Raw genomic sequence first — 24,384 nt, forward strand, 5'->3', positions numbered from 1 at the left:
GGGGGGGGGGGGGGGGGGGATTCTATGGGAACTACATTTTGTTATTTTGTCCATCTTAACAAACTGGACCCAAATTAAATCAACTAGTTCAAGCACAAACAGGTATAAAGTGTAGATTCAAGCATCAGTCATGTAACAAGATGAATAGAGAAAGGTGTATGTACTGGGAAGAAGTCTGATTGGGACTTTGTGCCTGCTGCTCCTCTAGTTTGAGTCCAGCCAGCAAAGCCTCTCGAGAACAGTGCTTATCCTGGAAAAGAAAGAGTGGAAATAATTTAGATAAACCTTGCCCAATATTTGGTTGTTGCTGTAATATATTAATTTAAAAAAAAAAGGGATTCCCTGCAGAGGGACTCTTACCTGTAAATGCGTGATGAAGGACAATCTTTGCCGTGGAAAAGGTTCACATCCCTCCCACAGACAATGGCCTCCATACACACCTTTTCCACCGTGTTGCGTTGCTGCGTGGTAAAACACCTGAGATGGCGTTTCAAACCACCTACAGAAGAAACAAGAACAAATCAGCAGAAACTCGACAGCATCACAGCAACGGATAATTACAAACAAGACTTTGAAACGCACCGTTTACAGGACTGCCACAGACATTTGAAGTTCTGCCCTGCTTTCCTGCTTTGCTCTGGCGGTGCTGCGGGGGTTTGCTGTGCTGGGAGGTGAGGGCTGTGGCTACCCGCTGGTGCAGGCTGGGATACAGGGGGCGGGGACGGGGTAGCGGTAGGCTGTGGAAGAGTTAGAAAACTCAAATAAATGAATTAACAATATAAATGGAGACACCATCAATTAACAAACCCATTCAATATAAAAAGACAGATCAAGTTTATAATGTCTTAATATGGAAGTTATGAGTCAAGACTTTTGTATATAAAAAGACTTTTACAAGACAGAATCACACAAAATCACAAGAATGTTCACCAGTTGTAATTTGCCAAAAAATGATTTATAAATTTTAGAACTTATAATTATGCACAGCATAAAAAAAAAAACTCTTAGATCTATGATCTTGAGTTGAGAATGTAAAATATAATTTCAACACCTTTTAACTATTCATGTGACAAGTGACACATCAGTATTGACATGCTAATGTTTTCGGAGAAACGACAACCAGGCAACAACTTCTCAAGACTTGAAACAGTTGCTAGTGAACATACATGTTCCTGACACTGCTATTCTTAAGGCTCGTGCACACGAACATGACTTTCAGCGTCGGGCGACGGCCGTGTCGCTCACACTGCGTGACTCATCGGTGACAGGAGGTCACACACTACGCGAGCTGACAAGGACTCTGTCACCCAACACTGGTCTCCAAGTCACTTTTGTCAAGAAAACACATGTGAAATTTGAAACGGGAAATGACGCGAACCTCCACATGAAACAGCTGTTTGTTATTATAAAGATAGCAATTATAAAGGAAGAATCTGGGTGAAAGAATGTGGCACAGATCATCCCTGCTACCTGTGTGCTAATCCAGAGAGCTGGAGGTGAGTAAAAAGTGTTTGCGGTGAAAAAGTAGCTGCCTGCTCTCATTGGCTGGATGTGGATGCTAGATATCTGGCAGACGTCGGCAATGTGTCAGTAATGTGTCGGGGAGCCGTTTTGATGCGTCCTTGAGTAGTTCACACATAACGACTGGCGATAGGCTATCGATCACTGATTTACCCACGATTGCAGCCCATCGGTCACAGAGCTAGGCCACCGGCAAATCGGGCTTAAAATGGTGTAGTGTGAACTAGGCTTTATAAAGCCATCATTAGAAATGATTGTTGGCTGAGATGTAACCGAAGCCTGTCTACTGGCAGAAGTTGTTCTCTCAGCTGCTTTGCTATAGGAGGTGGGTATCGGTGAGAGCCACATGGTCTTAACTGGCCTCGCCTTCTTAACCTCCAAATGTCACACCTGGACCCTTCCAGCCAACAAGACAAGTGAGGTGCAATAAGTGCATATTTGTTGAATTTGACTTGGGACAATTTGTCTGTTCTAGAATCCGCAGTGTTTCCCATACACAGGCTTTACTTGGGCGGCCGCACAGGTAGATTAAACAGCCGGCCAAGTATATTTGGCGACCCATTTTAAAATCGTTCTTGATTGCAGCGCTGCGCAGCGCATATTCGCGCCACACATCGTCTCACTCGGTCGCTCTCTCCCTCTTTCTCTCTCTCTTTCGCAAACACGGACAACATAAACACCGCTGCACAAATCAGTCCAACACAACGCTGTCAATGTCAGAGACCCATCTTCAAAACAGTTATTAGCAAGCATGTAAGGAGCCTAGCTAATAAGGAGAGCTATGTTAACTTTGGAAAACAGCTGTCTAAGTTACCACACTGCATAACTGGTAGTCTACATGTGCGCTCGAGATAACTGGCTGACTTTCACCGACTTGATAGATGAGAGAATTAAAACAGCGTTGTCACGTCAGATACAGTTCAACTCCGGTAGACTGCTTGAGCTTACTCAGGCCTTGCTCCCACGAGCTCTAGTGACGTTTTGCAGCGCAGGTGTGCCGAACTCTGCATGCCTGCCGTGAATTGCATACACCTCGAGGTGGATGCAAATTTTGGTAGGTAGCCTACAATATCCGTTTTGCCGAATTATACAATTCACTTCTTAAGGTCCTTTGCTGGACACTTTGCTGTTTGAACGCGGTTAACGCCACATGTTTTTGCTGAATCACAAGAAATGGTACTTTTACTAAGTGTAATAATATATTAACGATTCTTAACGTTCATAAAATATATACTGATCATTTATCACTATTGATGAACCCCACAAAGAATAATATAGTGTCTAAAAGCAGAACTTAAATAAATTTTCCTACAATTCTCGGGCAGGCATGCGAAATTCGACATAACACCTGGGATGAAAAACATTTTTCTATTTAACATTTAGACACTGCAGTATACACATGTGGCAGTGTGAGGTCTAAAATCTGCCCTAAAACAAAATCAGTTTTTCCTTCTCTCTCACACACACACACAAATTAGAGTACCACCCCTAACTGCACAACATTGGGAATTCCAAGTTATTCTCAGGTTTTAGTCTGTGGCCCGACACTAAAATATTACAAATCTAGTACATGTGTCACTTCAATTCCGTTACATCACTGTGTATTTCAGTATCAAATATTGGAACCGTATTAAAAATATACCCTGAGATGTTTTGATGTGCTGCCGATGTTCTACCAGGTACATGAGGATACACAGCATGCCACAAGCATAGTGTAATAGCTTAAGAGTGGTATATTTTACCCATGATGCTCATTTTAGTGTCTTTTATGGTATCTTACAGACATGAAGTGAAACACCTCAATGACAAACTGCCAAACAAAAAAATGTGTTTCTGTAATCTTTGCTCAGTGCTAAAATGACAGTGGCTCTTTGTCTTTTGTTGCTGTACTCTTCATAGCCTCTCTGTCGTAGGTTTGACGTCACAAGACCTCAGCGACGCATCAAGACCGAGGCAGGCAGCGAATGGGAGAAAGAAAAGAATGGTTTCTGCTCTTTCTTTGTGAAAAAATATTAAAAAAGTGTCAAATAAAAGCTGTCTCTCTAGACCATAGAACAAGATCACACACTATAACTTCCAGATAAATGGTTTAGAACAGTGTGTAAAATGTCTAAAATCACCCACAGTTGTTTAGACAGTTTAGATTTCAGATAAAAATGCACAGATAATAGCTGCATATATTAGCGATCCTGAAGACGGCTAAGAGTATGTTACAGTTTATGTGTACACGTACAATTTTATAACAATGACCCCCAGAAGAGGCATTTTGCATTACGCAAGAAAATAGAATAAAGAATAAAAAAAAATAAAATAAAAAAGAGAAATGTGTTTTATCATATCACAATGCAGGTTTAAAAAAGCATATGCATTGCAGTAGGAGATGCCCCAACCTGTCTGCTACACTGTGAAAGGAACATATGTGTTTTGGTGAATGTGAATAAATCTATGTTTGTTTACCATAAAAAAAACATCCTATCCATAGAAAACATCCATGACTTGGTAATGCAAATAACCAAGTGACAGTGACAGTCACATTTTGTGGCAGGCCTGACATCAAGTCACACTATTAGAAGACACTGGATAAATGTGGCTTACTGTGAGACTTAACCCTACAATGACTCACCGTCGTGCCAGCTGCCTGTGTGGGTGAGCAGTTCCTCTGCTGAGTGGCGTTCTCTATTGCTACTTTGGCTACTGTGCTTGGGTCTGTTCCTGCTGGCACTGCCACCATGGTGGCACTGCTGCCGGCGTTGTTGGGGTCACTGATGGTGATGATCCGCACTCCCACTTTATTGGGGATCCCCGAGGATGCTGCCGCCGCACTGCGGTCCTCGTTCTCTGCCGGTCTCTTGATGCCTCGAGCCTCGGAGGCCACTCCGTTTGCAGGGGAGGCAGCAAGACTCTGCGAGGAGAGAGTAACGGTGGGGGGGAGGGGGGTATTGGGGAGCAGTTGCTGTCTTAGCACAGGCACAGCGTGGCCAGGCCCCAAAGGTCCATTGGTTAATTCCGAGGGAGGCCTGTTGCCCACTGCCTGGGGTCCGTTGGCCAGCCGCTCAGCCTGCTGGGCTTTGGCAGTGTCCTGCTGGGGGGGAGGAGGACTAGGGAGAAGGGGGTCTGACCCATAACTCTTCTCAGAGGGGCCAACCTCCCCATTCCCCAAGTACTGTTTGGAAGCAATGTGATTTGGAATGTTTTTGTTAAAGTTGCCACCACTTTCACCCCTGTCAAAGTCACACACCCCATTGACTAGAGTCTTTTTGGGGTCGGGGTTACCCTCCAGAGGGGTGTTCAAGCCAGGTGAGAGGGCCTGCTTCCCATTAGCAGGGTGACTCTCCGTAGCCGGGCCATTGAGCGCCCCCTGGCTGTTCCCTGAGTGGTATGGAGGTAGATTAGACTCCATGCACTTCCGACCATTTAGCAGCTTGGCCCCTGCCGCAACATCACCGTTACTGGTTTTGCCGTTGGAGTCTCCTTCTGCCAAAGAGGAGTTCTCCATTACCTCTATCTTTCTCTCATGGACGTGCAGCCCTGTGGCATCCTTGGCCTCCTCTTCCTTTTGACAAATTATCTTGTCTCCTCTGAGGGGAGCTGGCAGTGGTGGTGGAGCTGCAGGGGCATGGTGGGGAAATGTTCCAGTAGAGAATGGAGGAGGGGCAACTCCTGGAACCACAGCACCCTGGCTGACAGCGGCAACAGCAGCAGTAGAGGTGGTGAAGCCAGTGTTTGGGACCACGGTGAATGTGACTTGTCCAGCTGCAGTGGGGCCCTGGATGATGGTAGCTGCCCCTGGGCTACTTGTGGAAATGAGCTGGCCTGGCAAGAGCTGAACTGTCTGGAGGGCTGGGGCTCCTGCAGCAGGAAGCTGACCAGGAACCAGCTGGACATTGAGCTGCTGGGGGTGAGGAGAGGGATTCTGGGTGCTGTAGCTTGTCTGGTAGAGGACCTGTGGACTAGGGGCTATCGTGCTGTTGGGAGGGGGCACCTGTGGAGCGGGTAGGATTAGCTTTCCTCCCGGAGTAGAAGGCCCTCGCTTTGGAAGCAGTAGCTGCTTGATCAAGCTGGACTCTGTGGAGGTAGGCTGAGAGGGAGGAGAAATTATTTGGAGCGGTGGCTGTTGTTGGTGCTGCTGCTGCTGTTGTTGTTGTTGTTGATGCTGCTGCTGTTGCTGTTGATGCCGTTTCATGGACAGTGCGTGGCTGACTGTTTGACTGGGCTGGATGTGGGTACTGGAGTGAGAAGCAGGAGGCAGGCAGGGGCTGGAAGCAGCTCCAGGTTGCCCTGCTATTTGGATAGTCTGGGCACCGGGAATGGCGGAGGGGTTGGCAAGAACGATCTGGTGTATGGCAGGGGTGTAGGCTGGGTTCTGCTGGGGGTTGGGACTGACAATTACGACACTCTGCGTCTGCTGTTGAGGCTGAGGCTGCTGGTTGGGAGAGGCTATCGTGGCTGCTGGTCCACCTGACTGGTTTGGCGCTGGTTTGGGGGCGATATTCTGAAATGTGACGCGTGACCCCTGGGAATTGGGCCCACCTGCAATACTCAATGCCTGACCACCTCCAACCTGGATGGAAGAAGAGGCTGTCGATGCCGCAGTAACACACTGAGTCTCCACCTGGGGAGGGGTTTGAGGCAAGGGCGGGTGCTGGGTGATCGGAGGGCATACACCTTGTACCCTGGCGGTGAGGATGTGGCCCTGTGGTACCTGCTGAAACAGCGTGACAGGCGTCCCCGTGGGGAGCATGGGGGAGTGTTGCTGTGCTGCAGGTGGAGCGCCAAGGTTCTGCGGGCTGTGGTTCTCGGTGGCCGCTGCCGACGTTGGAATCTGGACCACTGGACCAGGTCGCTGTTGTTGCTGCTGCGCTGCTGCCAGAGGATTTGGTGGTAACTGCGGAGGCACCTGTGGGGGCACCGTGTGGCGGGGAACAGTCGTGTGGCTTGCATGGGGTGGTTCCTGTGCAGTCAAGGCCATGGATGGGGCGGCACCAACGGCACTGAGGCTGGGGCCCGGGGTCCGGGCAAACTGACTGAGATGGCCAGGAGGTAAGCCTGGTCACACATTAACACAGAAACACACAGAAATGTTTAGGTCCAAGATGTCATTAAATAGTTTCTCCAGTTTACAAAGAGTCTTTTGAATATTTAATACTTTTTTTTAGAGATACTTTAGATAAAAGCAGAGTTAAGTATATGATCACATGCATTACAATATATTTTAGTGTCGTTTGTGTGAACAACAAAATCTGCCACCTGTATCAGGCAATTTATTCTCTTAATGTTAAGGAATGTAATGAGGCCAATAACCAGGATTACACAAAGTGCGTAGCACATCATGCAGACCGGACACAGTCTTACAGTAGAAAGCATGCTAAACATTTGCAAACATGATTGGTACAGGATCCAAAAGCTGACATTTTAAAAAACAATGCCTGGGCTAGAAATTTACTGCTGTGCTTGTGAATCATAATTAATGATGACATCAATTTCCCCATTATGCTCCTTCAAGTAACTTCTTTTCTTGCAAACATTTTCTCGATATGTTTGCCTTTGTAATTAGATCAGCCATCGTGGTCTCAGCAGTACCAGCTCTGGTCTCTCTGCAAGACTACAAGCACCCTTCTGCACAATATCACTTTCTGAAGGGCCTTTTCTTTTCCTCCGTAGCTCCTTAGCTTCTGGCATCTGACCGGTTAACTAAACAGCCTCGTGTCAAACTCGATGCATGTGATTTTCATTTACTTATGGTTCAGTGGGTTGCACTTTTTACTTCCTAGCTGGTACAGCCTCTAACGTGAACTTTCCCATTATCGCTCCCTAAGAAAAAGTGAGTGAAAGAACATAAACATGATCAGTCTACTAGTTCTACCTTGAGATGGCGCCTGAGCGTCTCCGGGAGCTTCGTGTCGGGCGGCTGGAGGTGGAGTAGCTGCTGCCGGATTCTGCTGCTGAGGCTGCTGGTAGTACAGCTGGATGGGCAGGGGGATTGACCTTCGCCTTAGCCCCACCAGGAGAATCTGAACCTGACCATTGGCCTTGGCCTCCTCTTGCCGCCGCATTGTGTGGTTGGGAAATACAGTCCTGTGGTGGCATGAGGAGACAGGATCGTCACAAAGGGAAGCTTGCAGAGTTAAAAAGACATGCTAAAATTTTATTTTAAGAAAACACACAAATGTCCCATGCAGTAAGAAGCAACAGAGAATCTTCAGAGCATCTATAACACTAAATGCTCGTCTTCAACATTTGCTGTTATCTTGTTGGTGGAGCACTGTCACTATTAAAACTCAAGAGTTATGCTTTGTTAGAGCCACTCTACCAAGACAAACGGCAGGAGTTGCTGTGTAGCAAACAGTCTTGGTCAGGGCACAGGCATTAATCAGTGCTCTGTGCTGGTGGAATATAAAAGCATCAGACAGTGGGAAGAAACAAGACTAACCTCAGACATTTGAGGAAGCCAGTGGAGTTCAAGATGTTGCTTCGTCCCATTTTACTACACGTGGCCAGGTACTCGGAGTACATGTCTGATCGAGACACAGAGCCCTCAGGGTATGTCTCAAAATGTGCGTTTAGCCTGTTGAAGAAAAGAACAAAAAAAACCCCCACAGAGATGGAGTGGTTACTATGCAAGCAAAACAAATGCTGACATGAATTACAGCAATGAGAGCGTGTCAGGAGAAATCCTAAATTTGTTTTCTGGCAGCTTCAATACATGAATTCATCTTACCACTGCAGTGTAAATTTTTCCCCATCTAGTTCAACAATACCAGGCGGTGGTTGAGTGGATTGAACTGGGACTCTTGTTACTGAAAAGACAAAAAGAACAAAAAAAACCCAAACATTTAAGGTTTAAGAAAGTTGAATGCTTCTGTAGAAATGATATAATGCTGAATGACTGCACTGCGAAGCAAAAGCAGAACATGATGAGTTTTGTCCATCGATTCAATCAACTTCAAGCTTGTAATACTTCTGAGGCAGTCCACTAGATGTCAGCAAACTAACACCTTTGCAGCCCCGTGGAACACATACATAACACTTCACAGGAATGACACTTACAAGGTTAGGTAGGTTTATTTCCCACCGGGGGTCACCTGTCAATTCACAAACTCAAAGGTGCTGTGAGACGTTTGGAGAGCTGCTTTAACATCTGCATTCCCTTGTGTCTGCCCACCATAATATAAGCAGTTGGCAAACGACAAGCTATCTTAAAGGCTACAGAGAGCGAAAACTAAACAGGAATTTATTTTCTTGGTAGGTATTGAATCAGCTCCTAGAAATGTCAATAACTGTTCAGTTGCTTTTTAACTTTAACCTAATCATCTTTATTTTTATACTATAAAAAGTTTCATTACACTGCTCGGGTCTGGCCTTCCTCATTAATTAGCCAACAAGTATTAGACCAATGCCTGAGCACCATTAACTGCTTTGTGTCCAAATAACTGGATAATACATTATAGAAATCTCACGCAACTTATTCCAAGTGACAAAGAAAAATGATATTACTAATCCGGTATTTCAGCCAGGACGAGGTTGCTAACCAACTTTTACTGAAGAATGCAGCACAGTACTCACAGGTGAGTTAGCAGTTGTAAGTCAATTAGTTGTTGTGACTGTTACAACAGTACCTTTTATAAGACGTAATATTAAAATAGCTTTTTGTCTCTCCCTGCCCCAGATAAACAGTCAAAGTCAAACTAGGTGAATCCTTTGTTACCTTCACTCTGTACAGTATGATTCAAACGGCCACAGCAGCCTCACATGGATTTGTTGCCGCTTGTCATCTTGTGCTCATTTGTATTATTTATAAGGCATTCTTAATTTTATGGGCATACAAGTGCCCCTACCATCAAGGCGTCTGAGCATCCGTCAGAATAAACTAAAGGTGTTTTTTTTTTAAGTTAGAGATATGTGTAGATGTGGAAAAACTGAATTCTAGATCAAGTTTTGTGCAGCTTTAAAATACTTTAGTGAAGGTTAGGTATCCACTGGTGAAGACACAGTATATTCCAGATTTCCATTGGACCATAATGGTTTAGGAAAATCCTAGCTGTGTTCTCTATACCTAAAAAGGTACAAAGTTCACATGTGAAATTCCCTTAATAAAATTACCCATCAACTGCTCTTCATCTGACCGTTGCACACTCAACTCAAACCAAAACAAGGTTATTTTACGCTCCTCATAATTTTCCCCATTGTGTGTATAAACTCTTGTTGCAACAGAAGTTGCGACGAACAGGATACAGACACTCACCAGGTGCTGGTGCTCCCTGCACGGCTGCAGGGACCTGCTCCACCAGCTGTGGTCGAACCTCGGCTGCCTGGTCGGCGTTGGCCTGATGCTCGATCAACCGCACCGCTGTTAGGGCGTCGGGTCCAAACGTATGAAGGTCAACCGACACCAACCGCACTAACAGGTCTAACCAGGCAAAAGGAGGAAGAAGAAAACCCACAAAGATCAGCACTGGTCGAAACAAGTAGTCACATTCCAGCCATTTAGCACATCCAACCAATGTTTCATTCCTTCAGTGACGAACCAAAACACAAGCGTTAAAGATTCCACAGTTGGAGGGAAAGAGACATTGTCATTTGAGCCAGTTAGTCATGAAAGGAAAGACTAATGTGACTAAACTTGGCAGGCAGGCAAGTTACAAAAACTGTACTAAGCCCCTGTGTCATTACATTTCAAGCACAGAATCATTTATTAAAGAGAATGAACTGCAGTGCACTTACAAAGCAATTCAAAAAAAAAAAAATTAAGATAGTAGAGGATTTATACCTATGCTATGGTCGACCGAAGCGATCTTGCTGCAGGGAACCTCTCCGAGCTGTGCCAGCAGGTACAGCACCTCCAAAGAGGCCATGAGGAGCATGAGGTCAGGCAGGGTGAGGAGCATCGTTACCTCCCTGTACGAGTCCTGGTCCACGTACTCGCAGATAAGCACGCCGTTGTCCTCTGCCTTGCTGAGGTTGCCCAGGATTTCCATGGCTAAAAAAGAAAAAAAGAAAAAGAAAAAAGGGACACACACAGAAATACACAAACACAATTAACTTAAGATACTTCACACGGCACTCCGACAGTAAGGTGTCACAATAATGGCCTGACAGACAACTCACCTCTCATTTTGAGAAACCTGTCCCTGGACATCAAGCATTTGGTTATGGTGTGAAAGATCAGATGAGTCGTCCGAAAGTCAACGGGATCCAGCTGGAGCTACAAGAGCCCAGAAAAGATTTATTCAACCTACCCACCATGGAGCAAGTCAGCTGGAAACAACTGCAACATTCACCATCAATATTAACTAAAATAATAAATGCAGTGAACCAAACTCGAGCGAGACGTATTGGTATATCTAAAAGACGGGTTGGCCAAAACACAGTAATTCCATCATGACATTAATGATTTGTACATTAATTGATAACTCTATCATCATATCTGAAGAATATGTCAAAACCAATCATCCCATTAATGGCATCAAAGGCTTAACTGATATTATCAGGGACGCTATGCATACAGTTTCTAAAAATAGATGTGGGCTCATCCACAAGCATCTCACACCAATAAATGTGTAATAAATTAAAATTTAAGCGAGCCCACTGTGACTTAATAGCCAGCCACTATTTCTCTAACATTCTCCATTTGTAAATAATGATGTTTTTTTCTATGTTGGAACTGAAGGTTTGAGTTCAATATCGGTCTGTTGCTGCTAGAAAATGGCCAAATAAACATGTAAAAATTATTCTGAAAAACAGACTGCTTGGACACAACACACCATCTGGCACACCAAGGCCTCATTTCTTAGGAAAGGTAGCTCCAGCGGGTTGTTTTTATAAACATATCACTCATCTATCCCTTATGAACCTAGTAGACCTGTCTGTTTTTGAACAGGAATTAATCATTTTCATTCATCTGGTTTTGGAAGAAGATCATGTGAGCTTGTTAGCTGGCTAACCATAGTGTGTGTTCAGCAAATCACAACAATGTTGCCGTCAACACATCTGATGCGCACAAATCCTAGCCTAGTAAAGATGGCTGGTTAGCTACCTAACGAGAACAACCCCCCACCCCGTTAGTTACCGTTGCTTTCAAGCTCTAATTCAGACCTTTAAGGAGTAAAGATGATGTCTAAAGACAAGACAAGTTTTCTGTGTCACAGTAACCTACATTTGGAAACAAACCTTAAAATCATGCTTATTATATTTGGCACTGAACATGACTCTGCCCCAACCCAGAATGACAGCCCCACTGTAACTCCTGACCAACCTCAGCAGCCACGTTGCCCAACGTGTCGAGTCCAAGCTGGCGGAGTGAGATGAGGTTACAGTGGGCACAGAGCAAAAGGAAGCGCAGGCACGTTCGGTTGGCCGCCAGCAGCTTGACGTTGGCCTCTTCGAAGGAGAGGTTTCGCAGGATAACGGCAATCTGCAGCACCCGCTGGGCCTCCATGTCGCTGATTCCCAGGTTCCGTGGCGGGTGAAAGAGGCTCCGCCAGCGCTCCTCACACGACGTACCTTCTGCAAAGAGAACAGACCAGGAACTATTTAGAGGTCCGTGCCAGAGGGTGTGAGCACAAATTGGGATATTAGTTCTCAACTTTCAGAATCACATGCTACAAGAAAAAAAATAATCTAAAAATAAGCCTCTAAATGGTGCCTTTTTTTACTCATCTTGTGTTGCCACTGTTTATTTCATGTGAGCTGTGCCTTTCCTTATTCTTAAAATCTTGTGTAAAGGGAACATAAAATACTATGCAAGATTTGGGACTTGTTGTACCAAGGACAAAGAAGGGTTAAAAACGCAACCAAACACACCCATGTCTCGCTCACAGAAGTACTCAAGAAAAACTAAAAAGGGAAGTCACAGTAAACAAAGGCTGCACACCTGAACATGTCCCAGCATTTGAGGTGTCAATAAATACACCGGGGGAGCGTCCCCTTTTATTGCCTTCTGTGGCTTTTAGCACTAAGCGTGTTTACCTTGTGCAGGGCTGCTCTTGTCCCAGATCAGCTCCCTGACTTCAACGTCCTCCACCACTTCTTTCCAGAACTGCAGGAGAAGAACAACAGCTGTTAGCGGTGCATTTTAATGGATATTAAAAATTCAAATTGTAGCCAAATGCAGCAATAGTAAGGTAATTGCAACTATCATGTTAACAAGACTATAACAGACCGGACTGTCAATCTCCAGTTTGCATAGCATGACCATAAACACAACCCATAAACAAAGGTTACATGGCAGTGACTGAGAGTGCACCTGTATCCATTTTCCCCCCCCATTGCATTTGGGGGAATAAGTAGCAAAAATCAATGCAGCAGAATCAGAGTTATCTTTTTTTATTCCATGCTTTCTTCTTCAAGGTCAAAACCTGGTGCCTTCATTACCCACAATGCAACTCGAACGCGACAGTTTGGTCAGAAATACGGGTGTGTTATGCTAGTAGCCTCAAGCAGAGATAAGCACCGGGCTACAGGGTCTGGTGAATTCACTTCTTTCTAACGCCACACTTCTGGGCCTTTATTCGTTTTGAGGCTTGAAGTCTTCAGCACAGGCCAACGCTCACGCAAGTGACATCACTTGAGGACATTTATCAAACTTCACACAGCTCCCTGTGGAGCCATGAGAGGCTTAATACCAACACCTGTACTTAACTGCCCTTTAATAGGCACTAGGGCCACTATTTAGTTACCAATCCTTTGGGAATTTAAACACATTTTTGCAGATAACAGTTAAGACAATCAGCCTTCTCCCGGATACAACAGATCAAAGCCTTTAAAAATGCCCTTGAGAAGGACTTCTATCTGCTGACTGTGACCCCTGACCTCTCGAGGAGCAGCAGCCACAACGATCACTGAGGATAAATGAAATACTACATTCTTTTTGAGTCATGACTTTACTTTTATGCATGCCTCTTCGATTTAGAGCGATTAAAGTGAACCGAGCTTCATTCTGTTTTAAAGACGCCTCGGAGAGAAAACTGTTCTGAGGGTCCTCTGTAAGGAGTAACCGCTGTATTTTCTGCCAATCTTCACACTCAATGAAAGAGATGCTCTGTGGCTTCTTAGTGAAAACCGTATTTAATAACACTAAATAATGGTGTATTTAGTGGACAACTTGCAGAGGACAGCAGAGGAAAACCGTTCACAAAAATAAATTTTTAACATTACCCTGACAAAGTCCCGGGAGGTTTTCTCCTTCCAGTTTGTCCCGAATACTCCAGAGAAGCTGCCTAGCGCTACAAAGGCACAGAGGGAAGGTTAGAGTGGAGCAGCAGAATTCAGTCAAGTATCCATTTGTAGTGCTGCACATTTACAACTAATACTAGATTTTCAATTTTTTAGGATTACAAGGATTATTAAAGTAACTTTAATTCACTTATCTTAAATCAAAGTACCATTTTCAACTTATAGCAGACACGCTAAATTTTGCAGATTTAGTAATATGCAGATATTCTCCACTAATTAAATGTAAAGAATCATCTGTCTAAAGTTAAGCATGTTAGAAGGTTTCTTTATTGGATAAAGCGCTAATATGTGCGACAAATGAGACACCACTTTGACTGTAAATGACTTGTCTATCCCGTTTCACTATCTGAACACAATCTTAGTGAGGTTGGGAACGTACAGTCATCAAAGACTCCGGCGTGGGCCAGCAGCAATGTGACCAGTTTGGGGTCCTTGTCCAGCTGCATGGCGTGCTTGCTCTCGTTGGAAAGCAGAGTGCAAACGTTGACAGCGAAGTCCACTTCGTTGGGTAGGCCCGAAAGGAGAGACAGCACCAGTTTGTTGTAGTCACACGGCGGAGCGAAATCCGTAGACAGTCCATAGCTTTGGCGGAGATAGTCTGGAAGGGAAAAGAAAGCATGTCTCAGGGTTACTATTCCACAATAAAAATCATTGAAATGTCAGTGAGGTGAGAGAAATGTGTTTAACTTGTTCTTTGCTACAGGTCATATAATGGAGTACACCCACCTAAACATTTGCTGGACAAGTCCCAGCACATTTTAATATAGTTGTAGAACAGGCCCTCCTTAAAATGTCTCAAAAGGGGGAAAATGCCTGTAGTACTGTTGTATTTAAAGCCAAGAAATGAAGCATTACAATACTGCCCACGCAAGTAAAAGTAAACACAAACGCAGTAATGTACCCAGTGAAATGTTAATGATGTGAAATATAAACCACCGTCACGGTATTAAGACGTTTGTCTCTGGGAGAGAAGAAATGAAGCAGGACAAGACAAACAGCACTCATTGTAGAGGGGTGTGGATTTTAAAGTCATCATTGCAGCATATGATTAGAGCAACAGAGCAGCACAAGAAGAGCAGAGCCTGTGGTTGCTCTAGTCTCTTGCCTCTGCACACCTTCAGCCCGTTTAACTCCGATGTATTTATCCTTTAACTGAGTTAAAGCAAACCAAATGGGGCATTAAGCTGTTCAGTAAAAGCTCTCTTTAGTTCAAATTAGTTTGATGAGCCTAGTCCTGTCTGACTGAGGAATGAGTGTTCTCTAACTTCTAATTTTGTTTGTCTCTGACTCGGTCAACCTCCGTGATGGGTTTGTTTTTATAATTAAAAGCCTTTCAATCCTAAATAGTGAAGGATCACTGTGTGGGGACAGCATCATGACTTGTGAACATGAAATGTTATTCAGCAGCTCCAAATAACAGATGATCTGGTGTGTGACAGTGCAATCATTTTCATGACCAGGTCTCCTCCCATCCTATGGTCTGATTTTATGCTATCATTCAATGTGCACTGGTGTCATTTTTCCCCCCATACAGTGGATATTTCAATTTGGTGAAGGATCTTTGGAGACGGCTGCCTCTGGAAACCAATCATAAAGCAGAGAGGAGTCCTGCTGAGTGAATTTGATTTCCATGCTGAAAAGGTTTGTGCAGGCAAATGTAATTCAGCCAAGTTGCCACTATAGCAGCAACAGCTCCATAAACCTGCCTGCTCGTCCTCCAACACCTGCAGCGAGCCAGCAGTCAGCAAAGGACTAGGGCAACTCATCAGCGTAATCCATTACAGAAATACACGAATTTGCATATCGTGTGTCGGCACGTCGCAGTGAAGTGCTGCACCCGATCTAAGCAGGGCTTTCCCCGGAGAACAAGCTGCAGCTAAAAAAACTTCACCTCTGACGATCTAAAATATGGGAGATCCCATAATGTGGTGCTCTAAGCACTGCAAAAGGCTTTGTTTTTTTTGTTTTTTTAAAACAGCAGTACAACTGCTGTGCAGGAACACATGAAGCAAAAGCGTCCCGGATTGCTTTGTGAAGACGGCAGCAAGACAGCAATCTGTTCACTTTTTGTCCCCACACAAGCACAATGTGTGTGTTTGTTTCAATTAGCAGTAGTCACTTAAAATTGATTTACTGAATATTTTCTTCATGGCCCACATGTTAAAAGTAATTTCTGCACGACTGCTGTTTTGGTAACGTAACATTACACACCACACGTCACCTACATTGTGTATTTTCTGTTTAACGGCCACATATGAGTGAGAAAATAATGTTACAGACTTGTTGGATGTTGGACAGTCTGAATCGTTTCAGTTATTTCCCTCGACACACTGGTGTACAAATACTGCCAGTGATTATCTTACTGCAAATTAGAGCAATTGTTATATTGATTGAAGTAATAAAAATAATCTTTAGAATAATTGATATATTAGTTGTCAGATTAATCAACAAATCAAATAATAATCTTGTGATTAAATTGATTTAAAAATCAATAGGTAGTGCTGCCCTATAGAGGACTGATTTATATCATGCCACTTGACAGAGGAGGCTTTATGAGCAGAGAGAATTAAAAGTTGTCACAGACCTTCAACCAAAACATGACAAGACAACATGGCAGACCAAACCTCAGTGAGAGATCCCCTGACCAGCTATCAAAAATATAACCATCACTGATCCTGTCAAGCTAACATAGCATGATTTCAGCCTGGCTAGCCTAATACATTGCAATTACATTTAAATCCAGAGCATGAGGCACAGACCAGAGTTCAGTTGGGAAAGGTCTGTAACAGAGCTAGACCGATAACCTCAGCCGTGCAGGCATACCAGCCTGGCGTGTTGCAGATGTATCAATATTAATCTATAAGTCAGCTGACAACATGAAAATGTAGCAGAGAAATGCCAAAATAGGTTTCAGGTTATTTGGAAACAGTGTCACAATCAACATAGCCAAATGTCTTACTCTGTATTTATCCTGATCACAATAAAAAAAAAAAAAACATGAGGGCGTTCTACCAAGCTCTGTAGAACTGAATAGAGCTGCTGAATAGAGAGTCACTACATACATGGAAGTATATTAATAATATATTAACATGGAAGTTGTCATTTGAGCTACTATTAAATGTAAAAACATTGATTATAAACAGCTTTAAAATTCACCTGGGCATGTTTGCAAAAAAAATAAACTATTGTTCCAGCACCACACGCAAAGATTATCACTCAAAACTGCTTTAAAAACAAACAAACAAAAAAACTTACTATCACACGCTTTCAAAATAAATACAACTGCCCTTTTTGGGGAAATCACTGTTCTTTACTGCCCGACTCATCTGGGCAGCAGATGAGAAAAACATACAAGCCACAAGCAGGGTTCACCACTGTTGGTCGTGTGTCTTTTCCCAAACTGGTCATGTTTTGGAGTCAATCAGCTCAGCAGGAAGAGGGATGATAAAGAGCCCATAACTCAAGAGCTGGGAGGCTCTAATCTAAAGTGAAGTGGGGGGGAACCAACAAGTGCTTCCTCCATCCCTTCATCAATAACTGCTGTGAGGACAGTCAATTACCTCAGAGAGCAAGTCAGTGGTTAATACTACAACACCGTGAGGCTAAAGGACAGCCCGCATTCACTGCGTATAAGCAGGGTTGGACATTACAGAAGAGGCCGGCCTTGGTGAGTTGCACGAAAACATTTCGTTTGAAATATAATGTGGTTATTCAAAGGGTGTTCTTTCATCATCAATTCAGCAGCATGTGTGTTTGGCTTTTATATATTAATCAACGGTGTGTGTGTAGGCAAACTCCAAGAAATCAAAAGGCACCAACAATTACTGCAAACACACGCTTCATAGCCTTGGCGCAAAACAGAGCCATGCAGGGTGAAAAGCTTGAAGTACAATAAGAAGGCTCATGAAGTCCAGCTATGACAGGGGTCTTCAGCCAGGTTTGTAAAAGTAAAACAATACATATACAGACATTTCTTTCTAACCGTCTCTAAACTTACTGTACCGAATAGTTTGTTCATAACTTTGACATTCAAATTATAAAGCAACATTCAAATGCTGTGCAGGCTGGATTCACACAAAATCCGTGGCTCTTTCCTGCAGGATTTTGCCGAGTTGTGTTAATTTGTGCTGCCGTGAAACAATCAGAGTATAACCATTTTTCTGATTCACTGCTTTGTTCTCGCCAACGCTGCTCGCTCATTCGCCCCTCTCTCTCCCTCCCTGCTTAAACATACATTCAAAGTTGGACAACTTTGAATGTATGTTTACAAACAGCAACCACAAAATCCTACTCATTCTGCTTGTAGGTGACAAATAATTGAGGATTTTGTCCAAGAATTTGTTTTTTGGGTGATGACGTCATAAAATATGACTACAGACATTGAATGCTTCATTCGAAAACCTCAATAGAAGCTTCAAATGTAAAAAAAATGACATTTTGTAAAGGCCTGCACTAAACCTTGCAGTAAATGCTTTCTTTGTGTGAAAACAAGTATTGAGTCAGAAATAATCAGAATGCCCGACAGTTCAAGAGTGCCTGCACCATGAAAACAGCATGGAGATGACTCCGAATTCTAAAAACAAGGTAAAAAAATAGCCAAGGACTTTTAGAAAAATGTAAGAAGTAGTAGCTCTTTGCAAACTAAGCTGTGACTTCATATCAGCTTGCTCAATTTGGGGATTATGCAGTTGTTTGTATTGGTTTGAACTGTATAAATAGAATCAATCTGGGGATGCCTAACTTTAACCAGGCAAAGGAATAGTTTGACTTTCAGGAACGGAACGGGCTCACAGAGCTCTGTTATCCGTAGTTGAAGCATACAAATTGACAAATTAACACCATGTCAACAAGGTTATATGCTAAACGCTCTGCTGCTGAAACACTTCAGAGTGAGTTGATGCCGGACAAAACTGCGGCCCAGCCGCTGCATGTGTCGGTTCGGCTGACGCCTTTATTCCACGTTATCCTCTAGTTTTGTTTGTTATTGTAAAATGCACACGCCCTGTGCCCGCTCTGATAGGGGAGTAGGGCCGTAACAGGAGGCAAATGGAGCTTGTGACTGGCGAGCAGATCTGTCACACAGGGATGACAACGGAATAAATTTTTAACTGCATGACTGTTTAAAACGGGTCAGATGTGCTGTTTAATTAACCTACATTTTAATCGCTGTCTTCACAATTAGCTAATCGTGTTCTTTCAAAACGCAATTTCGATTTGAAAACAATTAATCGTTCAGCCCTAGTACAGACCAGTAACTTCCTGGAGTCTTAAAATTCTTGCTTTGCCACACACTTATTCAGACACCAGTTCACGTCATACAACAAAATGGAGGCTTGTTGATTACGGCACATGAAAAGCAGACTTTTTTCCAAACAGTTCAAATGAAAAGCGTTTCATAAAGGGAATACTTTGTCAGACTTTTAGCTTGTAACACTATTAGAGATTTTAAATCTATTTAAACCTGCAATATTCGAGGCACATTTCTATGCATGTCCTTGACCTGTGGGCTGACCAGTTGTACCTCACACACACACACAGCGCTGATGAAGTGATGCTTCGCTGTAAACACATCTGCGTGTGTATTAAGTGTTTGAGACGGCCAATGAGCAGAAAGGACAGAATGAAATGAGAAACTGAGTGAGACAGAAAAACAAGAAAGTATGCAAAATAGAAACTGAATCCACGTACCTGATACAGACATGACAGAGCCAGAAACAAAGAATGAACTTGCGACCGCAGAGATAGCAAGACGGAATAAGACAGCTTCTGAATACTAAGTCATGTGTACACAAGAAGCCTACCTGATACACTGTGTTGCTGGTAGTTATAAGAACTGGGAATTGCACCGATTGGAAGAGAGGCTTTGGGATTCCCCGGCTGAGTTTCTTCATCATCCTCTCCGAAGTGGTGGACTTTCTCATACTTCTCCAAGTATCTGTGGAGGAACAGAAAAGAAAAACCTGACAATGAGCCAAGACTTGCTTGGTGTGAATTTTGCTGTGAATGCGTGCTCTGCTTTCTTTCCAAGACTTGAGTGACTTCAGATTTGTTTGTTTTTTTAATTATGCAGGCACAATTTCCTGCGAGTGCAAAAGCCTTGAAGTTGATGCAGCATTTTCTCTCTGTGATAGTGAGCGCAAAACTATCCATTCGCAGTCTCAGTATAAATGTAAGCAGTAACAGCTTCTTTCAACTAAACACTAACAGTCAGGATTAACAAATGTTCCCCATTAGAGGGAAATCGTTTACTCTGTGATACACTCCACTGTATCTTTCTCTACTTTAGCACAACATCAAAACATTAAAAAGCACTTTAGGATGGTTATAAACAAATCTAGTGTCACTCATACCTAAAAAGAAAAAAATCTTGAAAAAAATAAATCTTGCTAACCCAGAGACAATATTTACAGGTTTGACTGACATGTTTCACTTTCCTAACTCCTTAGCTTGTCGGGGTACTGCGGTCATGTTTTCTAGCATAACATAGGGTTCTAATTCACTTCAGCCGTATAGAACTACTAAGATTTCCCACAATCAATTAGGGCTGAACGATTTAATTGCACTTTTTCTGCCAGATATTGCGATTTTTTTTTTTGTTTAGCTAAAATTCAATATTTACTGCCAGTCTATTTTTGAGGGAAGCAGTATCAAGCAGCACAGAGCAGATGAACTGCGCAGCTGACCAGGGGCCTCATGTATCAGAGACTGCGTAGCTTTCATACTGAAAGATAGCGTACTCACAGAATTTGAAAAAAAAAACAAAAACGTACGCACAGAAAAATCCACATCTATAAAACCGTATGCCTAGGGCAGGTCCTGCGCACCTTTCATTTATACATCCTAATCAACGTGAAACTGAGCGCACATGCACGAGCCACATAGCCCACAATCCTGCTGCACAACATGTGAAAAAGAGAAACTTCACTAAGTGCAAGATCAAGGTGCTGATCACTGAAGTGGAAGAGAAAAGAAATATTTCATTTGATGGTTTGAACTCTTTGATCACCAACAAACGCAAAACGGATGGAGTGACTTTGTGTTACAATAACAGTCAATGCAGCTGGCTCAGAGACTCATACTGGCTGAAATAAAGAAAACAAGATCTGACAAAGTGGAAACAGCTTTTCTGATACAGAAATCGAGGTGCTTGTGAGGAGGAAGTTAGAAAGCACATTGTTTGACGCAGCTTGTTCACAACCAAAAGAAAATTCTGAGAGTTTAACAGAATTATATTATTCTAAACAAAGACATTAGGTAGAAAGGTAAACATTATATATTGTTGATCACATCAGACCTGTCGGCTCCCGCTGGTAACAGTGGTTATAGCCTAGGCCTACTTGTATTTGTTCCAGGATGGCACGGTTCCGTCAGGTTGGTCTGTCTAATAAATCATGGGCCAGGAAATCTTCATGGACACTCTAATCCTTACGCTCGCGTCGTCCTCTGCAGTGCCATTGCGCAGCCATGCAGGATTACGCACAAGTGTGTCACGCAATACAGCAATCATACAAAGCAGGCTTCACACCTTGCCAAAATGATCCCTTCAGTCAGTGGTCTCCCCCACCCTGGGAGATCATTTGAAGATTGAGGTTTGACAGGTGAACACTTTTTTTAAATGTCGTTTTTTTTTTTTATTATGTATGGCCTGCATTATGATGAGGATGGAGAGTAGCGATTGTGTGAGAGCTGTTCCTGGATTTATTTCCAGACATTTTAATTTACACAGTCCATATGTGCAGGTGGTGAAGATGTGCCGGGTGAGTCGAGGTGAGAAGCTGTTTGTGCGCCACTGCGGCGTCTCAGTGCACTTACGATCATGATAATTCCATCAGTTAGCCGAGTTTAAGTCTGAAAGGACTCAGAAGCTCAATTCACGTCTAATATCGGGGAAGGGCGATCCTGCATCCTGCCACCTGACATTATCCTGGCTTTATGCTGCAGGTCCACAACTGACCCTGATTGTCTGTGGCTACACTCCGGCCCTCTCCACTGTGCTCCGGGGAGGCTGATGAAATATTTAGCGGACATTGATTTGGCTAATTTTATTTATTTTACAATTCAAAGGTGCAGTATGGAATAGTTATGGCTCACTAGCGCCAGCAAATAACATTGTTGGTCTGAATGTTTGTATGATAAAGTGATAACGTGTGATATGAAGCGAAATTAAACGTGAGAGCCATCATCATCTATTCCTCTCACATTTAATTTTATCTGATATTAAACCACTACATACACGATAAAACTCTTGTGTATTCATGGACATAATTAGATTTTTGATCTGCACTGTAACTGGAGTGGAAACGCTATTTTGAAACATTTGGCGTGTCTGACTTTGGAGTTCACTGACAGAGCCAGTAAAAAGTTTGCGGAGGGTCCGCACATTCTTACATCACGTTCGTTTTTTTATTTTATTACATCCCACGTGTGCGTGAAAACCAGCGTACATACGGTAACCTTTTTGTGTGTAGGCAGCGTTTATACATGAGCCCCAGGAAAGCTTATACAGTAGGCTATGTTTTAAGCTCTATGTAACTTAACATTAGCTCAATTTATAGAAAGTAACTGGTAGATGTATTTTATCACTACCTACTTGTCCAATGTTGAGAACATCAGGTACAAACTTAGACTAAACTGGTGTAGCTTACAGCTCTGTCCTGTATCCTATAGACATGTGCATCCTAAATTATTATTCAGTTTTCAGATGAGTCTGAAAAAGTGGTTGTTAGGAAAAGAAAGGACGGTGGTGACCAGAGGATCTGAGCTTAGTAAAGCAAATTAGTGATCCTTTTAAGCTAATGAGACAACGTTTCTTTTTGGATTGCAAATAAAATGCTCCTCAGAAGGGAGGTGGTTTCTCATGTTGCCTATTTTTTATATTAAAAGGTCTATAGAAAAGAAGCTGTAAAAAAAGCTGTAAAATCAAGACACAAGAAGGCAAACATGAACAATTGTATCTATAATGATTCTGAGGTCATATTAACAGGGTTTTCCTGCCGTTAAGTCTTAGGGGGTGATGCCCAAACATGCTGTGCCATAAATGTAAAATCACTGGAGAGCATCATAACCAACCAAATTACTTTCTCCCAAATCTAATGGTTGTAGTTCCTCCAGTAGACTGAACTTTGGGTGCTGTTTGTTTAGATATGGTGAAAATAATATTGGAAAACTTTTGGTTGGTAAAAATTTTCTTGGGGGAGGAACCCTGACCATGACTACTACAACCACCAAAACATTCATCTGAAGCTCACATAAAACTATGGGAAAACACCAACATTTTAAGCATCGCATGCTCATGGACACAAAAGCAACGCTGCTGAGACACGTTGTGTTGGGGGGTTTATATTCAGACATACTACGCGCACAAAAAAAGATTTTGCTTCACCTCCACTGCTACAACTCCATCCTAGGGGAAATCTGGTGTTGCATAGTTTGTCCACCAGAGGGCGCGCTGCAGCTCCTCTTTTAACAACACTGCCACACCACAGAAGAAAACAATCAGCTGACCGAAGTCTACCGGAGCCAAGTTTACCGCAGCATGCAAAAACAACAGACTGTGTTAGCGGTGAGATGTCACCTTAATTACATGACATAAATTATAATTAAAAACAGGCCCAAACACTTATCTTCTCCTGAAAACATTCATGACTTGCTAACCTTCCCGTTTTTCATTGCCCTCTCCCGGTTTCCTCCCAGCTCATAGCAGCATGTTAAATGTTACGGTAGTTGGGTTGGGTAACGTTACGCTGCTGACAAACGTGAGTGTAGATGCATTTCTCTAACAGTGTGGCAGTTGTAGCTACCGGTCCTCTCCTTTCTCCCTAGTTCATCGTTGTCAATATTCTCTAAAATCGCTTATAGCAACTCACGTCGCCCTTTGCTAAATTAGCCACAAAGCTAACACTGTGTTAAACTATAGCTTCTGACGTATTCCAAATATATCTGCGAGCCGCCTGTCTGCAGTTTTAGTCGGCGTGTCAGAAATGATTAAACCATAGCAGACGTAAATAAACGTGAACTGAACAAGAATCTAACACGGCTTCCTGTAGCTTCTCTGTGTGGCATTGTAGACGTGAAACGCTGTAGTCAGAGCTGTTTGAAGTTATAATGTTAGTTAAATGAAATAACAAAGATGCAGGTCCTCGTTGTAGACATGTAGTATTAGATGCATTCAACAGCAGGTCACTGTAACGTTATCTTAGGCAGCATGATTTAGAGCCAGCTGGTGGTTGAGAAATGGTTTCACGTAGCTTTGGATATTATTAAAGCGTGCTGGCACAGGGATAAATTAGATACACTGAATGTAGTTATTACGGCAGATTATGTGTTAGATAAAATACACATAGGCAATGCTTATTCTCTTTCAGACAAATATTTAATAATGTGCAATTGTTGAGACTGTAATCTATTTTATTAACAGGAAAAGGTATTATAGCCCACATACAAAACAGCTTTCAATATCGGCCTGTTCTAAATTTAGTTTATACAGTAAAGGGGTCTACTATCCAAATCATTCTCAAAATCTAAATATTGGCTCATAAATCGGCTCTTTTTCCACTGTAAAAAACCCAACTGGGTTGGGCTCTACTTGGAAATCCTTAAAAGAAAACAACTGCCCCAATCTTTAAAAAAGGG

The 24,384-nt window shown here is 43.0% G+C and overlaps 1 protein-coding gene across 2 annotated transcripts in view; it reads right to left on the reverse strand.

Annotated features, from left to right (window-relative positions):
• Positions 1-24,384, reverse strand: part of arid2 (AT rich interactive domain 2 (ARID, RFX-like)) — a 40,708-nt gene that overhangs the window by 3,037 nt on the left and 13,287 nt on the right. For both annotated transcript variants that reach the window (XM_046071824.1, XM_046071822.1), the window contains 15 exons: positions 19,554-19,687; positions 14,132-14,350; positions 13,675-13,742; positions 12,487-12,556; positions 11,774-12,024; positions 10,627-10,723; positions 10,289-10,498; positions 9,764-9,928; positions 8,240-8,318; positions 7,952-8,086; positions 7,385-7,596; positions 4,145-6,567; positions 583-737; positions 361-499; positions 165-250 (listed from right to left, as the gene is read on the reverse strand). In XM_046071824.1, the coding sequence (XP_045927780.1) occupies positions 165-250; positions 361-499; positions 583-737; positions 4,145-6,567; positions 7,385-7,596; positions 7,952-8,086; positions 8,240-8,318; positions 9,764-9,928; positions 10,289-10,498; positions 10,627-10,723; positions 11,774-12,024; positions 12,487-12,556; positions 13,675-13,742; positions 14,132-14,350; positions 19,554-19,687 (4,443 nt within the window). The remainder of the gene's footprint in view (positions 1-164; positions 251-360; positions 500-582; positions 738-4,144; positions 6,568-7,384; positions 7,597-7,951; positions 8,087-8,239; positions 8,319-9,763; positions 9,929-10,288; positions 10,499-10,626; positions 10,724-11,773; positions 12,025-12,486; positions 12,557-13,674; positions 13,743-14,131; positions 14,351-19,553; positions 19,688-24,384) is intronic.

This window comes from Micropterus dolomieu, linkage group LG16 (genome assembly GCF_021292245.1).
Source record: "Micropterus dolomieu isolate WLL.071019.BEF.003 ecotype Adirondacks linkage group LG16, ASM2129224v1, whole genome shotgun sequence".
Lineage (NCBI taxonomy): Eukaryota > Metazoa > Chordata > Actinopteri > Centrarchiformes > Centrarchidae > Micropterus > Micropterus dolomieu.